Source organism: Mesocricetus auratus, unplaced genomic scaffold, assembly GCF_017639785.1.
Source record: "Mesocricetus auratus isolate SY011 unplaced genomic scaffold, BCM_Maur_2.0 Super-Scaffold_6730, whole genome shotgun sequence".
NCBI classification, from domain to species: Eukaryota; Metazoa; Chordata; class Mammalia; order Rodentia; family Cricetidae; genus Mesocricetus; species Mesocricetus auratus.
In genome coordinates, this window is record NW_024429184.1 from 14228091 (window position 1) to 14244731 (window position 16641).

The following is a 16641-nucleotide window of genomic DNA, read 5'->3' on the forward strand; positions in this document are numbered from 1 at the left end:
ACGCTGAAGGTGTGCCCTTAAGAGCAGATGACTTACAGCACTAAGCATTTATCCACGCGGTCATCTATATATGTCCTTTGAAAAAGATGATTATTTGGATCCCATGCCCACTTACATATTTTTAAAAGATTTTTTATGTGCATGTGTGTGTGTCACATATGAGTGTGCGCGTGTGCGTGTGCGTGTGCGTGTGTGTGTGTGTGCTCCCACGCACCCACGCGCACATGCACCCATGGAGAGGTCAGAAGGGAATGCTGGATCCCCCAGAGCTGGAGTTACAGGCAGGTGTGAGCCACTCGACATGGGTGCTAGAATCGGATCCCTGGTTCTCTGCAAAACCAGCACATGGTCTAACCACTGAGCCACCTCTGCAGTTATCTGTGTAATGGGGCTGAGAGGTGGGCACGCCACAGTGCACGTGTGGATGACAGAGGACACTATTCACAGTGCACGTGTGGATGACAGAGGACACTATTCACAGTGCACATGTAGAGGACACTATTCACAGTGCACATGTAGAGGACACTATTCACAGTGCACATGTAGAGGACACTATTCACAGTGCACGTGTGGATGACAGAGGACACTATTCACAGTGCACATGTAGAGGACACTATTCACAGTGCACATGTAGAGGACACTATTCACAGTGCACATGTGGAGGACAGAGGACACTATTCACTGGACGGCTTTTCTTCTGCACAGTGTGGTCCTAGTGGTCGAATTCCTGTCGTCAGGCTTGGTCACAAGGGCCATCTCTACCTGAGCCATCTCGCAAGTCCTCTTGCCCACTTTTTAGTTGGGAAAATTAGCTTTTTATTGAAATGGCAACTTTGAGAAAGATTTTTCTCTATCAGATGATTTAGCATTTTTATTAATATATACTGCTTATGCAAAATAATGGATTTCATCATGTTTTCCCAGGTACTCAATTTTTAAAATATTTTCTCCTACTAAAGACCCCCTTTTCTCCTTTTATTCTTTTGAGTGTTTGTGGTTTTGGTGACTTCCTATCTAGGAATCTACTGTCAGATTATTATTATGTCTACTAAGAGTTTAATGAGTTCCTTTGATATTAAGGTCTCTGCTCTACTGACAGAGTTTTTGCATGTCATTTGAAACAGGGACTCAACTTCATTCGTTTGCATGTATCAGCTGTTCTAACATTTGCTGGAAAAGATCATTTTCTTTTGGCATCTTTGTCAAAAATCAGATAACCTTGGGCCAGGTGCAGTTGTACAGCTATTAATCCTAGTACCCAGGAGGCACAGGTGGGCAGATCTCAGAGTTTCAAGCTACTTTATCTACATAGTGAGTTCCAGGCAATCCAGGGCTACACAGCAAGACCCTATCTCAAATAAATGAACAAACAAATAAATGCATAAAACCAGTTGATCCTAAACATAAGGGTTTCTTTTCTTTTTTTGACCATGGTCTATGTAGCCCAGGCTAATCTCGAACTCACGATCCTCCTGCCTCAATTTCTGAATGCTATGACTGCACACATGATAGATACTGTGTCTGGTTTTCTCATATTCATTCGTTCATTCTTTTTTCTCTTTCTTTTTGTTGTTTTTTTTCCTTTAAAAATTTTTAAATTTAAATTAAAAACAATCTATTTTACATACTAATCCCAGTTCCTTCTCCCTCCCATCTTCTCACTCCCTGCACCATCTCCCCATCCCTCCTCCCATCCACTCCTCAGGGAGGGTGAGGCCTCCCATGGGGAATCATCAAAGTCTGTCACATCATTTGGGCAGGACCTAGGCTCACCCCTGTGTAGTGTGTCTAGTCTGAGAGAGTATCCCTCCATAGGGAATGGGCTCCCAAAGTTCATTCATGCACTAGGGATAAATATTAGTTCCACTGCCAGTGGCCCCAAAGACTGCCCAAGCCCCCTAACTGACACCCACTTTCAGGGGGTCTGGTTCAGTCTTATGCTGGTTCCCCAGCATGGTCTTGACCCCTTTGCTCATCACTCCTCCCTCTCTACAACTGGATTCCAGGAGTGCAGCTCAGTGCCTATGCAGTTCATAGTCATCATGGAAGGGAAACCATGGTGGCTGGTGCCTCCATGCAGCAGGAATCCTCTGTTGTCGTCATGTCCCCCGCCCCATCCCGTCCTGTCACGCCCCAGCCCCTGCATTTTGCCTGGAGCAGCTCAGCTGGCAGCTTATTCTGTTACATTTGTTCTTCAGGATTTTGTTCCCTTTGATGTTGCTTTTACCGGAATCATTTCCAAACTTCACCTCTGAGCATTTCCTTCCTTTTTTTTCTAGACAGGACCTTATATAGCCCAGGTTCACTTTGAAATCATTATGTTGAGATGTTTATTTCAAGTGTACAAAAATGCAATTGATTTCCTTGTTTTGTTCTTGAATTTTGCTCCCTCATTGAACTTATTATGTTTTATTTTGTGGAGTTCTTAGGATTTTCTATATGCTAGATCATGCCACCTTTATAATACATACATCCTTGCTTCTAATGATAATTTTTATTAACTTTTCTTACATAATTGCCCTTGGCAGAATTTCTATTATAATGTTAAACAGAGCACCAAGAGCAGACTTCCTTGGACTTTGTCAAATGGCATACATACATCCACTGAGTTGTGTTTTAATTCTTCATGTTTGGTATTTTTCATCAGAGAAATCATGGGCTGAGGCAGACTCTTCATTGCTGATCCTGCTACCCCATGAGAACTTACATTATTATTTATCACTGTGCTGCTTTGTTCCCAATTCTCCTGTACCGACGGGTCTGATGAGACAGATCTGGGCAATGAAAACATTTTTCCTTTGCTATTACGACAACAAGCTTAGCATACAGAAAGTCCGGAAGAAGCATGGCATGACGGACTGGATTTGCTTCCTGGGCCCTGTGAGCTCATCCACACTCCTGCCAATTTGACTGCTTCCTCAGCACTTGCTGCCACTTTGCTTGGTGGCCAGAAAGAGTCAGCAGCTCCCTAGTTCTCTAGGAAATCCTTTTCAAAGAACAGCTCAATGACTACCTTTCTCCAGCACCTCAGCAATTCCTGAAGGTGGATTCATAGAAAGTTGTACTGGAAGATTTCCACTATCTCCTGGGCCACTCACTGCATTTTCTCCCATGGGACTAAGAGACAAGTGAACCAGTGCTGAGGCTCCTGCTGTGTTCAGTCTGAAGAGAAACAGAAACTTGTCTGATCCATCACATCTCATCTACTTTTGGTACCAATGATGCTGTGACCGAAGAACTTGCTTTCTGCCTAGTCATGGTCTTAATTACTATTCTACTGCTGTAAAGGGACATCATGACCAAGGCAACTCATAAAGGTCAGGTTTTAACTGGGGACTTGATACAGTTTCAGAGGTTTAGTCCACGATTATCATGGCAGGGAGCATGACAGAGAGAGAGACAGAGAGAGACAGAGAGAGAGAGAGAGAGAGAGAGAGAGAGAGAGAGAGAGAGAGAGAGAGAGAGAGAGAGAGAGACAGACAGACAGACAGACAGACAGACAGACAGACAGACAGACAGACAGACAGACACTACATCTGGTATGGGCTTCTGAAACCTCAAAGAATACCCTCTTTGACATACCTCCTCCAACAAGGCCATACCTTTTTGCTTGTTTGTTTTAAGACCGGGTTTCTCTGTCTAACCGCCCTGGCTGTCCTAGTAACTCAGTGTATAAACCAGACTGGCCTTGAACTCACAGACATTTGCCTGATTCTGCCTCCCGGGTATTGGGATTAATGAGTAATGGCGTGCACTACCACTGATCAGCAGAGCCACACCTCCTAACCCTTCCAAGCAGTTCACCAGTTGAAGACTAACCATGCAAATATATGAGCGTATGGGCCGCTCTCACTCAAACCACCGCCATCATGCAAGATTTAGAGTCTTGTTACTTCTCCATATCCTATTTGAAACTTGAGTTTTTTCCTAACAAAGGTACACAAATGGGAAGCATGTCACATATGCATATGCTATAAAATGAGAATATAAACTAGAAAGATGCATACTTGTATTAGAAATGCAAATGGCAGGCCTGTGGTGGTGGCCCACATCTTGAACAATAGTACACGGCAGGCAGAGGCAGGTAGATCTCTGAGTTCAAGGTCATCCTGGTCTACAGAGTGAGTTCCAGGACAGCCAGAGCTGCACAGAGAAACCCTTTTCAAAATAAAGAAAGAAAAAAGGAGGAGGAGGAGGAGGAGGAGGAGGAGGAGGAGGAGGAGGAGGAGGAGGAGGAGAAGGAGAAGGAGAAGAAGAAGAAGAAGAAGAAGAAGAAGAAGAAGAAGAAGAAGAAGAAGAAGAAGAAGAAGAAACAAATAGCAAAACTGTTGGAAACCAGTAATTGGAGTATTTAATATTAGTTCTGTATTGTAGTATACGAGGACCCAACTTGAATGTCATTCTAAATAGGAATCTATTAATAGCTGTTTCTGTAGGCCTTATATATGAGAAGTTATAATTTTTTGTAATTAAAAATCTGTACAGCAATGCTGTGGAATAATCTGGTACACTGTGAAGATATGTTGGTTTCATTGTTAATAAAAAGCTGATTGGTGGATAGTTAAGCAAGATTTTTGGGACAGAAAGAATGCTGGGAAGAAGGGTAGAGTCAGAGGAGTCTCCAGCAAGTCAGAAAGGAAGCAGGACCTGCAGGAGAGGTAAAGCCATGAGTCTCAGAGCAGCACATAGAGTAATAGAAAAGGGTTAATTTAAGTTGCAAGAGCTAGTTAGTAATAAGCCTGAGGTACTGGCTGAGGATTTATAATTAGTAATAAGCCTCTGTGAGGTTATTTGGGAGCAACTGCCAGTATAGAGAAAAATTCTGCCTACATATGACACCCAATGTGAGGCTGGAATTTCCACTTAAGACCTAACAAAGTTTAAAATAATGATTCTAAGCATTCAGTCTGAGGTTTCATAGAGACAAGACTGCCCCTGTGGTGTGAGGAGTCAGTAGAGCTTTATGTAGAGCATCAGCGCCTCCAGAAACTATCTGACCACTGGAGCCAGAGCCGCATCCTCATCCCTGGAGAATGTGACCACCTGCACTGAGAGAAGAGACCATCTGAGCCTTGGGCCAACTACACCTAGAGGAGCCATCACCAAGGCTCAGCTTACCTGCACTGGAAGGAGCGTTCAATGGAGCCACAGCCCCCAACTACAGCAATTGGAGGAAGAGAGACCCCTGTAGCACAGGCTGCACCTGGACCAATTGGAAGAAGAGAAGGGTAGACAACAGGGTAAGAGTACACACAACAACACAAAGACCAATACAACACCACCAGAAACTGATGGTGCTACAGCAACAAGACCTGAAAATCCCAACACAGATGAAGCAGAAGAAACCCACATTAAAAATAACTTTATGAGGATGATTGAGGCCCTTAAAGAGGAAATGAAAAAATTCCCCTAAAGGAATGGAGGAAAGGACAAAAAATTGGAAGAGATCAACAAATCACTTAAAGAAAACCAAGAAAAAGTCATCAAACAGGTGAAGGAAACGGGTCAATACTTGAAAATTGAAATAGAGGCAATAAAGAAAGCACAAACTGAGGGAACTCTGGAAATGGAAAATCTGGGTAAAAGATCAAGAACTACAGTTGTGAGCATAAACAACAGAATACAAGGGACGGAAGAGAGAATCTCAGGCATTGAACATATGAAAGAGGAAATAGATTCATTGGTAAAAGAAAATGTTAAATCCGACAAAGTCTGTTTTTGTTTTTGTTTTTGTTTGGTTTTTCGAGACAGGGTTTCTCTGTATTGTTTTGGAGGCTGTCCTGGAACTCACTTTGTAGACCAGGCTGGCCTCGAACTCACAGAGATCCGCCTGCCTCTGCCTCCCGAGTGCTGGGATTAAAGGCGTGTGCCACCAACGCCCGGCCCGACAAAGTCTTAACACAAAATATCTAGGAAATCTGGGACAACATGAAAAGACCAAACCTAGGAATAATAGGTATAGAAAAAGGAGAAGTCCAGTTCAAAGAGGCAGAAAATACATTCAACAAAATAATAGAAGAAAACTTTCCCAACCTAAAGAAGGACATACCCATGAAAGTACAAGAAGCTTACAGTATACACCAAATAGACTAGACAAAAAAAGTCCCCTGTGCCACATAATAATCAACTAAACATACAGAATAAAGAAAATATTAACAGATGCAAAGCAAAATGGCCAAGAAACATTAAGGCAGATCTACCAAAATTACATCTGACTTCTCAATGGAAACAAAGCCAGAAGGTTCTGGTCAGGCATTATGCAGACACTAAGAGACCATGGATGCCAGTCAAGATTATATCCTGCAAAGTTTTCAATTACCATAGATGGAGAGAAAAAGATATTCCATGACAAAGCCAGATTTAAACAATACCTATCAATAAATCCAGCCCTACAGAAAGTACTACAAAGAAAACTCCAACCCGAGGAAGTTAGCTACATCTACAAAAACATAGGCAGTAGATAATCCCACACCAGCAAATCCCTAAGAGAAACACACACACAATACTGCCACCACCAACAAAACAAAAACAATGGGAACTAGCAATCACTGGTCATTATTAACCTTTAATGTCAATGGACTCAATTCCCTATAAAAAGACACAGGCTAACTGAGCGGTGATGGCACACCTTTAATCCCAGCACTTGGGAGGCAGGGGCAGGCAGATCTCTGTGTGTTCCAGGCCAGCCTGGTCTACAAATCTACACAGAAAAACTCTCAAAAATTTTTTTAAAAATACATAGGCTAACAAATAGGATAAGAAAACAGAATCTATCCCTATGCTGCATACAAGAAACAAACCTCAACTACAAAGACAGGTTTTACCTCAGAGTAAAGGGTTGGGAAAAGATTTTATAATCAAATGGACCTAAGAAACAAGCTGGTGTAGTTGTCCTAATATCTAACAGATTACACTTCAAACTAAAATTAGTCAAAAGAGATAAAAAAAGGTGATTTCATATTCACCACAGGAAAAATTTATCAAGATGAAATCTGATGAATATCTATGCCCCAAATACTAGGGTACCCTCATTTATAAAAGAAACATTATTAAAGCTTAAATCACACATTAAGCCCCACACACTAATAGTGGGAGACTTCAACACTCTACTGTCACTTCTGGACATGTCTCCCAGACAGAAGCTTAACAGAGAAATAAAGGAACTAACAGACGTTATGAGGCAAGTGGGCCTAACACATCTATAGAACATTCCACCCAAACACAAAAGAATAAACCTTCTTCTCAGCACCCCATGAACCTTCTCTAAAATTGACCACATACTCGGCAACAAAGCAAACCTCAACAGATACAAAAAAAAAAAACACCCTGAAATAGCCCCCTGTATCTTATGGGATCAGCATGGCTAACCGGTAGAATTCAATAACAACACTAATTGCAGAAATCCCATGAACTCATGGAAATTGAACAATACTCAACTGAGTTACCACTGGGTCAAGGAAGAAATAAAGAAATTAAAGACTTCCTAAAATTCTATGAAAATGACAGCACAACATATCCAAACTTATGGGGCAGTGACACAATGAAAACAGTGATAACAGGAAAGTTCATAACACTAAATGCCTCCATGAAGAAGCTAGAGAAATCCCACACTAGCGAATTAACAGAACAACTGAAATCTCTAGAACAAAAAGAAGCAAACTCACTCAGGAGGAGTAGATGGCTAGAAATAACCAAATTGAGGACTGGAATAAATAAAATAGAAACAAAGAACACAATACAAAGAATTAATGATAAAGAGTTGGTTCTTTGAGAAAAATCAACAAGGTAGACAAATCTTTATCCAAACTAATCAAAAGATACAGAGAGAACATCCAGATTAACAAAAACAGAAATGAAAAGAAAGACTGTCAGACAAGGAGGAATCCAGAAAATCATCAGGTCATACTTCAAATATCTGTACTCCACAAAATTGAAAAATTTAAAGGAAATGAAGTACCACATACCAAAGTTAAATCAAGACCAGAAAAACAAATTAAATAGATCTATAACCTCTGTGGAGATAGAAATAATAATCAAAAGTATCCCAACCAATAAAAGACCAGGGCCAGATGGTTTCAGTGCAGACTTCTACTAGAACTTTAAAGAAGAGCTAATACCAATCAAATTGTTCCACACAACAGAAATAGAAGGAATATTGCAAAACTCTTTTTATGAGGCTACAGTTATCCTGACACCAAACCACATGAAGACACAATTAAGATAATTACAGACCAATTTCCCTAATGAACATAGATTTTAAAATACTCAATAAAATATTGGCAGACCAAATCCAAGAACACATCAGAAAAATCATCCACCATTGTAGGGAGAGATCTTATGTATAGCACTGACCACATACATACAAGGTAATGATGAATTGATCACTTATTAATAGGAAGTGTGCTAGAAGCTTCAGAATTTCATTAAAAAGCCACCATGTTAATAGCAATGGCTTAAAGAAGTATTTTTCTATTTTTCTATCCTTCTTTAAGGATATAATAAGGATATCATATTTCAAGGAAATAATAAGAAACTGTCCCACCTGTTCATTCTATAATTTCGCAAAAATGAAATTTGGTAAATAGATGTGTTTCATTTTCCAGAATTTGGAAGTTTAAAATATGTGCATCATACCATAGATACATTTTCAGGGTTCCAATGGGCTACCATTCTTAGCTCTGAAAACGCTGATTGTTATCACACACCTCTTAGAGGTGACAGCAGTTATGGGTATACCTGCACAAATAAAAACTGACAATGTTCCAGCATATGTCTCCATCAAATTGGAACAGTTTTTCGAATATTGAAACATCAAACACATAGCTGGTATACCATACAATCCCACAGGACAGACATTGGTTGAGAGATCGAATCACACTTTAAAAGAAATGCTCCATAAACAGCCAGGGAGAACAAAGTCTCCCAAATACAGATTATACCCAATGCTTTATTAACATTAAACTTTCTCAATGCTAATGAGAAAGGACTAACAGCTGCAGAAAGATGCTGGACTACAGAAAAAACTTCTGAACTAAATCAGCCAGTGTATTTCAAGGATGTGTTGACCTCAGTTTGGAAACAAAGATATGTATTATGCTGGGGAAGGGGTTTCACCTTTGTTTCCACAGGAGAAGAAAAGCTTTGGATTCCATCAAAATTGATCAAGATTCTATCTGACTAGGATAAACCTTGGGAGAAGGAAAGATGACAGCTCTTCCACAAAGTCATATTCTACAAGGTGTAAGGAGACCTCACAAAGGAAAGGGAAGTGTTCTGTTCTTGTCCTCACAGGAAAACCCATCTCCAACTATCAAGGAGATACTAAATGTGTAGATACCAAAAGAACCATCAAACAGAGAAGATTCTGATATTTGGATGTCTAATTTTCTTAACTTACATCCTTATAAACTTTGTTTCTCTTTACTTCCTAACACTCTTTTGGTCCCAATTCATTTAAACCAAAGCTGGCTTTGGAGCTGGGTACGGCTCTCCTCTTGTAAATCTAAGCATGTTGTTAAAATGAAATTCAGAGTTTCTTTATTATATCAAGAAGTCAATTGATGTAAGACAGAAGAAAACAAAATCTAGGGACTATAATCTGCTTTTATACTCGATTCTTTCTCTGAAAGTCTAATTTCCTTCATATTTACTATTTTCCTTCTTGTTGCCTTTCCTGGAATACATACATATAACAGCTGAAATTTCTTTGTTGACATTAATGTCTGAGTTTTCAACAGAGAACAAAGAATTTCCTAACAGCAATCTTCAAACACTCCGGAAAAAGAAAGGGGCCCCACTTCATCAATTCCACCTGATACGACTTGAGGCATCTGAACTGACATGGACCACCCTGAAACTGGTTTGGGATTACATCGCTCCACACAACTCCAGACCAATTAACTGATATGGTGCACCTTCTACACTCTGGCCAGAGCCTCAGACAAGAGCTTCAATAAAGATTAGAACTTAAGTCAAGAATTTCAATCAAGCATCTCTTGCCAAACAGAGACTGGGTACAAATGTTGTAGCCTGTCCACTTGAGACTTTCACTACACTAATGTTTTCTTCCTACAGGATCCCATGAGATTATCATCATCCCATTTCAGCAGGAAGTAATTCTGAGAATACTACGCCCCATTTCCCTACTGTTGATATTACAGGATAATTTACACCTGTTAGTTTTCAATTGTTTAGGGTTGGGATTGGAAGGAGGTGTTCAGACTTGGGCATCTCTTTCAGATAAGTTTAGTGTTTAGATGGGATAGATATGCTTAGGATAGTATATAGGTAGATTACAATTTGTTTATCATCTTCTATCTATATATGCTTTATATATGTCTGAGACAATTTAGTTTTGTTTTAATTCTAAATCTTTTAGTTAGACTAGAAGGGAAATTGTAGGGAGAGATCTTACATACCCATAGCGCTGACCACGTCCATTTGGGTGTGGTTGCAGGTTCACAGAACGTATGGGGGATAAAAGAGCTGGGGGGAAGGACACTCTCTATGGGTTCCAGTTGTGAGTAGTGTGCTGACCTTTGGCTCTCGACTTTCTTGGCTTCTCATGTAAGTGACTTCTCCCTCAATAAAGTATTACAGGACATGCCTACATTGTGTAGCTTAATATTTCCATGATACACCATGATCAAGTAGGTTTCATCCCAGAGATGCAGAGATGGTTCAGCATACTAAAATCTGTCAATGTTATCTACCATATAAACAAACTAAAGGAAAAAAAGCCACATGATCATCTCATTAGATGCTAAAAGCCTTTGATAAAATTCAACACCCCTTCATGATAAAAGTCTTGGAGAGAGCAGGGATACAAGAAACATACCTACATATAATAAAGGCAACATACAGCAAATTAACAGCCAACATCAAACTAAATGGAGAGAAACTTAAAGCAATCCCACTGAAATCAGGAACAAGACAAGGAGGTCCATTCTCTCCATATCTCTTCAATATAGTACTTGATTTTGTAGAGCAATATGACAACAAAAGGAGATCAAGGGGATACAAACTGCAAAAGAAGAAGCCAAACTTTTGGTATTTGCTAATATGATAGTATACATAAGTGACTTCAAAATTCTACCAGGGAACTCCTACGACTGATAAACACCTTCAGGATACAAGATTAGCTCAACAAAATCAGTAGCCCTCTTATATACAGATGATAAACAGACTGAGAAAGAAATCAGAGAAACATCACCCTTTACAGTAGTCACAAATAACATAAAATATCTTGGGATAACTTTAATCAAACAAGTGAAAGACCTGTATGATAAGAACATTAAGTCTTTGAAGAAAGAAGACATCAGAAAATGGAAAGAGCCGGGCATTGGTGGCTCACGCCTCCTTGGCTCAGTGCTAGAGAGCACAGCTCTTTTAAGAGGACCTATAAATGAACACTTAAAGGGGGTTTTTGAGCAGCTGGTGGCATGCTACTTGATGGCAGTGTGAACCCCAAACTCCCCAAGCTGGGGCGGTAAATGTGGCTCTTGTTAGTACCTCTGCCATAAAGCTAAGCTCTCTGGGAAACAAGAGGTGGGAGGAACAGCCAGCCACCAATGCCATGCACTAAGCTGAGCTATGCTGGGGACTAATATAGAGTTTAAATTTCATCTCATGTGATCAAAAAGACAGTACAGTGCTCAGTAAAGACAGATCCAGATTGGAAAAAATCCTCCAAATGTGTTACAGTATGCTTGAAAAATATACATAGATTTAGGAGACAAAAGAGAAAGGATAGCAATAGTCATAGATTAAAAAAATAGTTTAAAAATAATAAAGTCCTTAACAAAGGAATAGAGTTAAAAAGTAAGCCACATAAAGATGGGAAATACACAGAGTCTGGATTCTATATGTTTTTGTGTTGTCTGTAGGGAGAGATTTAGGTACCTGTGGTGCTGACCACTCCTGTTTTGGGTGTGGTCGCAGGTGTGTATGGGTGTGTGAAATAAAGGGCTGAGAAGAGGGGCACTCGCTTTCTTTTGGGGTTCCAGTCGGGTCTCGAAAGGCTGCAGAGACTAACCTGAGTTTTTGGTTTCTCATATAAGTAATTTCCTACAATAAGTAACCAACAATATCCATATCCCATGTGCTGTTATATTTCCTCTACAATCCTTTAGATTTTCTGACTTCTAATGAAGGAATGACAGCTACATATTGGATTATGAAAACTGCTAAATTAAATCAACCTATGTATTTTAAAAATGCCTTGACTTCAAAATGGAAGTCAAAAGATATGTTACTTTGGGGAAGAGGTTATGCTCTTATTTCTACAGAGATGAGTGACTGTGAATTCGTTCCAGGTTAATATGGATTGGGTTTGATTGAGGAAGCCCCCCCCCTGAAAATCCTGACTACAAACATAAAAAAATAAAACTAAAATGACCTACAAGTGGTAATGTATATTTTACCTGCTTAAACATAAAACAAAAAAGTCATCTTTAACTGATTTGTGAACACCACATATTCCATACTTGTAATGTAAATTACCTTTAAAGTTTATGTATTGTCAGAGCAAGGGCACCAGACACCAATGAAAAATAGCCCAGGTGATCCAGCATCTCAAAATGCCTCTGTTGTAGTTTCCTTGGAGTTCTACATCTAGAACAGCTCCAAGGATGCTGGCTAAGATGGTCCAGCCTCTCCAAATTCTCCAGTCAAGATTTAACAATTACCCTGATTTTCTCAAGTATCCCTCAAAGATGCCAGCTCCCTCAGTCAACAGGAAGCAGTCTAGAGAAAACAACACTTGTAGAGAGAAGCCTTTTCCTTGTCTGCCTGGGCTCTGTCGGGTTGTAGTCCCCAGATAACACACAAGATTCTGTATTAATTATGAAGCTGTTGGCCTTACTTGTTTCTTTCTGGTAAGCTCTGACTTAAGTATTTATCCTATAATTGTTAATCTAAGTATTTCTTCTTACCCCTATGGCGGTTACATCTTGACTCTCTGTGTTTCTCCTACTCAGAGTCCTCCTCGACTCCTTGTCCCACCTATCTTGCTTCCCTATTGGCCAACAGTGCTTTATTGACATATACACAGGACTTCCACATCAAACACCCACATTCCCAAAAGATGGGTTATGGATGTTTGTCTTTCTTTAGGAGGGGTTGATTGCAGATTATTATTGGTCATGGTAAGGTTAAAAAAAACTAAGCAAAGGAGTTAGATTCAAAGCTCTCTTTCTGAAACAAAAAGGATGTAATATAGAAATGATGAGATAAAAGGGTAGATTATATGTTTAATAACTTAAGGATTTTCATGACAGTGAGACATGTCTGCTCCTGTCAGCACTAATTTATTTCAAAAGAATATGATGTGAAAAAAAAAAGAATGATGGGCATTGAAGAACCTTCATATGGAGTTTTCTTTCTTACTGGCAAAAGCTAGCCATTTGGGGAAACTGCCTTGCTTCAAATGTTGACAGAACACTGTCCAAACTGGATCAACAGGATGCAAAAAAAACAAAAAACAAAAACAAAAAACTACCAAATTTTGCCAAGAAAAGGTAGGACAGTTCTTCAAAATTCCCTGTTTCTCAGAAATGTTTGACAGATACACTAGGTTCATAGGTCAAAGCTGGATGCCCAGCGTTACAGAAGAACTTTGGGTGACTGTCTAGGTCACCAGATGTCCCTGTCATTAGGTAACATTACACCCTTCTGGGGTCTTTGCTGGAGTTAAAGACTAAATAATTTTCCTTAGTTATGATAAAAGGTAAATTAGGTATAATATTTTAGACTCACAAAGATAAAATTAATAGAGTATTTTCTCTACTTTTGACAAACATAAATGGGCTAGATCTTGTAACTGTAGTTCTTACTTGATAACTCTTTTTGTTACATATAGTTTTAGTATGTTAATGTTAAAACCTTCCTTTTAATTAGACAAAAATGGAGAAATGCTGTGGAATAATCTTTTATACTGTGAAGATGTGCTGCTCTCATTGTTAGTAAAAAGCTGATTCAATAGCTAAGCCAGATTGGGGGCAGAGAGAATGCTGGGACAAAGAGCAGAGTCAGAGGAGTCGCCAGCCAGCCAAAAAGTAAGGTCATGCAAGAGAGGTAAAAGCCATGAGCCAGCACATAGCTTAATAGAAATGGATTAGGTCTGTTGTAAGAGCTAGTTAGTAATAAGCCTGAGCTATTGGGCGAGTATTTATAATTAAAAGTAAACCTCTGTGTGCTTATTTGGGAGTGACTGCCAAGACAGAAAAAAATTCTGCTTACATAGCAACTAATCCCTTTTGTGGTGTGATAATTATGGGCAATTACAGATTAAAACCTATACTTGAAATAAAGATATTAATAGTTCCTTCGTGTGCTTTTTTTTCTGTTGTTGTGGACTGCATTTTTAATTTTTAGAAACTGGTAAACTAAAATCATCAAAGGTCAACTGTAAAAGTTACCTCTTGTAGAACACATATCGTGACCTGCCCCTCACCTTCTTCCCTATATTAGTAAAGGAGACACAGAGGATGCCTGTATCAGGTTATTTCTGACAAACACAATGTTGGGATCTTCCTATGGAGTCAATGAATTCTCCAAGGGCAAAGACCAGCGTTCAGTTTGCCTGCCTTACTCAGATAACCTGCTCAGAACAAATCTTCGTATAGTTGTTACGTCTCAAACCCAGGAGAAAAGCTGAAGTGTCTGTTTAACGTATCAAAGCTGGATGTGGCTGCCAGGCTCTTCTAGTATCCTCAGTCCCTGTCTGCTACAGGGTATGGTTGGCATACCCGGTTGGCATACCCTGCCGTCTACCCTGACTCTCCAGTGGGACTACACTTCCCAAGAGGCTCTTTCCCATATAATCCAGACATTTTGGTTACCAGCCCCTTTGGAACTTGGGCCTTCTGGCAGCTGCATCTGTTCCTCCCCCACTTCCCTTCCCCTCTCTCCACATGGCCCAGCCCAGTCTGAACACCAAAATGACCTCCACTACAGTCTCAGTACAGAAGTAGCCTCGTCTACTCTGGCCATTGGGGGGGGGGGAGTCACTCGTGCCAGATCGAGCACGAGACACCCGCGTGGCCTGCACAGTTTTCTAGTGTCCTCTTATTCCCCAATGACCCGAGCCATGTCCACCACCATTAAGGGGATTGTTGCCCCCACTCCAGACTGTCCCTCGTGCTGCGGAAGTCCCCAGGAAGTACGAGCCAGCTGGCTTAGGGTCAGGCTCCTCCCTGCACGCGGGCGAGCCAACACTCACCGGCTGCCGCAGGACCCCGAGGAGTCGAAGCACAGACATGGCGGTGCACACCTCGCAGGTTTTCCAGCGCTAGGCCCTCTGGGCATGTCCGGTGGGCGGTCCTTGCAAAGACCCGCCCTTTCCGGTCTTGAGCTTTGGGTCTCCCATGGCTCATCCATCCTCCCTGGTTTTCTTGAGTGCATCCGGGAGTATGATGAACGCTGCGTTTCCCCCTCTCTCCCCCCCACCCCACCAGAAAGTATGTACCCAGTATGGTTCTTGCGCTAGATTTTGAACTCTTATTTCCTCGGGAGACTCCAATCTGCCTGGGGGTAGGTGCTGAGGGCCAGTCGAGGGAACATTATTCACTTTACCTCTCTGCCTTTAAGAGGCCTGAAGTCACTGAATGCCCTAAAAGGCATAGTGTTGAGCCGATTGGGGCTCAGTTACTTACCGAAAGCCTTTTGGAGAGGTGAGTTGCAGTGGAAGAAAGAAGAACAATTTACCACTACCCAGGGACTCTCTGCCCCGTAAGAGACAAACCAAGTGATACAGTCTGGAGGTCCTGATTGGGTTCACTTTGTCTGCCAGCTAAAGAATTAAAAGGAAGGAGAAATCTGGAACTCAACAGGTGGTAGCAGAAATACCTCAACATGGAAGACAGAATCAGCAGTTGTAGAAAGGTGTTTATTAGGAGTGAGGAAACACACACATGCAAACAGACACAGAGACCCTCTTGCAAAGTAGAGCCGGTCAGAGAGCCTAAAAATCCAGTCTCTTCAGGAGGGCTGGGACTTCAAAGTCTTTAAGGGTCTTACTCCCCTGACTGAGGATTGGTCAGTTTGAAGAAAGCTTGGATGGTTGATTGGCCCAGAACTGTTACATGACATGTCCTGAGCAGGCCTTGAAATTGTTGAACCAGGGATCTGCTGGTGGGAGACAAAACTGTGGGGGTCCGATGGGAGAAGTCCTTCTGTGTACATGTTGATGAATAAAGCACTGTTGGCCAATAGGAATGCAAGATAGGTGGGACTAGGAGTCAGGAGGATTCTGGGAAATGTAGTCAATAAGAGAGAGTCACCATGCGATCCTGGAGAAGAGAGGACACCTCAGGATGCCGTCCTCAGAAAGATGAGTCCTTATAGAAATATATATTTGTAGTTATGGGTTAATACTTAAGACACAACTAGCCATTGAGAAGCCCTGGATGTTGGCTGATAGCATTGTAACTAATAGAGTCTCCGTGTGTTATTTTGGGGGCTAAAGCGGCGATGGGACCCAGGCAGGAATCCTGTAACAGGGGTCCCTGCAAGCTCTGCTACCAGCAGAGAAAGATCCCTGTGAGTTAAGAATGAGACCCAGTTCCAAATGACTTAGCCAGTGTCAGTCCAAACTTCTGGAATCTGACCCTGAGCAGTTTATTACATATTTAAACTGTAAAA

The 16641-nt window shown here is 41.0% G+C and overlaps 1 protein-coding gene across 1 annotated transcript in view; it reads right to left on the reverse strand.

The window, feature by feature from the left end:
• LOC101832299 overlaps nucleotides 1-15289 on the reverse strand; it is a 27398-nt gene extending 12109 nt beyond the window's left edge. The window contains exon 1 of the mRNA XM_013119568.3: nucleotides 15221-15289. Within this exon, the coding sequence (XP_012975022.2) occupies nucleotides 15221-15259 (39 nt within the window). The 5' untranslated portion in view covers nucleotides 15260-15289. The remainder of the gene's footprint in view (nucleotides 1-15220) is intronic.
• Nucleotides 15290-16641: the final 1352 nt, after the last annotated feature.